At 55.3% G+C, this 3,008-nt stretch overlaps 1 protein-coding gene across 1 annotated transcript in view; it reads right to left on the reverse strand.

Annotated features, from left to right (window-relative positions):
• Nucleotides 1-3,008, reverse strand: part of RGS9 (regulator of G-protein signaling 9) — a 50,419-nt gene that overhangs the window by 37,136 nt on the left and 10,275 nt on the right. The window contains 1 exon segment of the mRNA XM_010856060.1: nt 83-164. Coding sequence (XP_010854362.1) covers nt 83-164 — 82 coding nt within the window.

Below are 3,008 nucleotides of genomic sequence, written 5' to 3' on the forward strand. Positions count from 1 at the left end.
GGCACCTGTGCCGCACGGGGGTGGGGAGCATGGTGGGGCGGGCAGGTGTGAGAGGAGGCGGGTGGGCCAGGAGGGCACTCACAGGGCACCTGTGCACCAGCCAATACGCCTTCTCCTGGCAGTCCAGCGCGCACCTGTCCACCTTGTTCCGCTCCTTCCCGGCCCTGAAAAGCCACAAGCCACGTTGGAGGCCAGGAAGATGCTGCATGCTTTGCTCACTGATGGCCCCCCTTCCTGATGGACCCCATTCCGGACCACTCTCCGGATCTGCCCAGATAAGCTGTACTTGCCATAATAATAATGACGATGATGAAAGTAGCGAACCCTAACACCACACTTACACACTGAGTACCCTGCTCAGAACTTCTACACATATTGACTCATCGAATCCTCCCGGTGAGCGAGCCTCACCTTGCAGCCCAGGGACTGAAGCAGAGAGAGGCTGAGCCCCCGCTGAGGGTCACGGGGCCACCAGGGGGCAGCGGCGGGAGCTGAACTGGGGACGGGTCCCAGAGTCCAGCTCCCCACAGGAGCACGGGCTGCAAGGCGATGTAGGCCCCATGACCAGCTGAGGGTCTGACCATCCCCACCCACGTCACCCCTGCAGAAGTACGGAGGACTTGCGGGGCTGACATCCACCCACCCGGCTTCCGAACTTTCCCTGCTCTGATAAACGAAATCATCAACATCTGAGGGAGGGCGTGGCAAGCAACTCCAGAGCCTGCACAGGGAGTCCCGGCTTCTCTCCAGCGTCACTTCCACTCTGCGGCTTCAGAGGATTTGTGCCAAGTCAGAGTTTTCCTGAGCCCCCCAGCTGATTCCTGGGAAAGGTTACTTGTGTTCCTTCCCATCCCAGTCTCCCCCTCCATCACAGGTAGGAAACGAGGCTGTGCTCATTATCCCACCGTGGACCCATCAGTGCTGTTTCCACGGCGACCTGAGCTCTGCTCAGGGAGGCTCGTTCTCCTAGGCAACGCAGGATGACGCACACACCCTCTCAAGACTCGGTCGGCGGGGTTGTGTGCCAGCTCACGTGTTTGAGTAACTTCAGGACACCCAGCAAGCAAGGTAGGCGGGGAGGGCCCTTCCCGTGGGGCGCTCTGCAACCTCCTCCGGAAGTTAACTATAAACACTGTCCCCTTGCCAACCTAAGTGGATCTTCTACTGGGTAAACGAGCCAGGCAGACAGGCCACAGATGGCCTGGGGCACTGGGGACTTTCCATAATGCTGACAGCCCTGGAAATAAAGTCGAGGGCTAATTTACTGCTGTGTCCTCTCTGGCTTTGCTTGTCTGTGACGGAGCTTATTGGAGGAGAGTCGTGAGGAATGGGCTTCAAGAGAACCCTGAGCGAGGAATTATCGTAGTTTGTCACTTTATGATCTTTAAAGCAAAAGTATCCCTTAATTGATCAATTATGCACTCATTCCCACAGTCATTTGATGTTGTATTTATTGATCTCCACTCTGATCCAAGCACTGGGAGAACCAGACTGTGGAGGTCTGAACGTTAGCAACTCTCCCCCAGAATTCATGTGCTGCAGCCCTAGCTCCCGGTGTGACAGTACCTGGAGGTAGGCTCTTTAAGAAGCACTTAAGAGTTTAGAAGCAGTTAGATGAGGTCATGTGGGTGGGGCCTTTAGGATAGGATTCGTGCCCTGGGTACAGAAGACACTGGACAGCCTCTCTCCTCTCCCCACCACCCTCCCCCAACAAAAAGGCCACCAGCCATCTGCAAGCCGAGAAGAGAGGCACCATCAGAAACCAAACCCTGGCGGAACCGTGAACTCTGACTTCCCCGCCTCCAGGCCTGTGAGAAAATGAACGTCTGCTGTTTAAGTCACCGGCATGACACACAAACATGTGTCTTGCCCTTGAATAGCTTCTGGTCTAAATGTTACAGAAAGAGTCAAGCAATAAATACAAAATCACAAGTTTCGCTGTGTGCTCTAGGGACACATTCCATATACTGCATGCAGGATCAGGGGTGGCCACTGTGGCGCTTTATAAATCTGTCTACAGTTCCCCCCGCTGTAAGGAGGGTCTGTGTCCTCCCCCTCAGAGACCGGGTGGGGTTTCCGGCTGTTTTGACCAACAGAGCACGTCAGGAAGACGGCCCTGTGCAGCTTCTGAGGCTGGGCCATCAAAGCGGGCAGCCGCCACCCTCCTTCCCTGTGGTATTTGCCCTCAGAGCTTCGGACCACCTGTAGGCGGTGAGATGCCTCATGCTGTGAGGAAGGCCAAGTGACCTCCTGGAGAGACCCCGAGGGGAGGAAGGGGTGAACGCCAAGCCCTCCCCCTCACGGTGGACAGGGGTCACAGAACCGGGCGTGCGTGCTCAGGCGCTCAGTGTCCAACTCTCTGTGACCCCATGGACTGTGGTCCACCAGGCTCCGCTGTCCATGGGGTTCTCCAGGCAAGAATACTGGGGTGGGTTGCCATGCCCTTCTCCAGGGGCCCTTCCCGACCCAGGGATCAAACCTGGGACTCCTGTACTCCAGGTGAATTCTTTACCGCTGAGCCACCTGGGAAGCCCTCAGAACTGCAGACAGATTTAAAAGCACCACAGGGGCCATCCTGGGTTCTGCATGAGAGTGCACAGGCCATGTCCTTAAAGTTCATGACCCAACATGTCATTTTATATTTACTTCCTGACTACTTGTGTGACTGTTTCATGGCTGCAGCCACACGAGAGGCTCTGATCCACAACCTCCAACCAAGCCGTCCCCAACTCCAGAGCTGCGGAAACTTCCGCGAGCGGAAAATAACTGTTGCCATTCGGAGCATGAAGCTTCGGGGTGATCTGTGTGCAGTAATAACTGCTAATCAGAAAAGCTTCTTTGATTGGGACAGACAGACACACGCTACCGTGTATGAACTAGGTAACTAATAAGAACCTACTGTATACACAGGGAACTCGATTCAGTACTCTGTACTGACCCACGTGAGAAAAGAATCTAAAAAGAGAGGGCGTGTGTGTATGTGTGACTGGTGGCCCACTTTGCCAGAC

Source organism: Bison bison, unplaced genomic scaffold (assembly GCF_000754665.1).
Source record: "Bison bison bison isolate TAMUID 2011002044 unplaced genomic scaffold, Bison_UMD1.0 scf7180017864371, whole genome shotgun sequence".
Classification (NCBI taxonomy): Eukaryota; Metazoa; Chordata; class Mammalia; order Artiodactyla; family Bovidae; genus Bison; species Bison bison.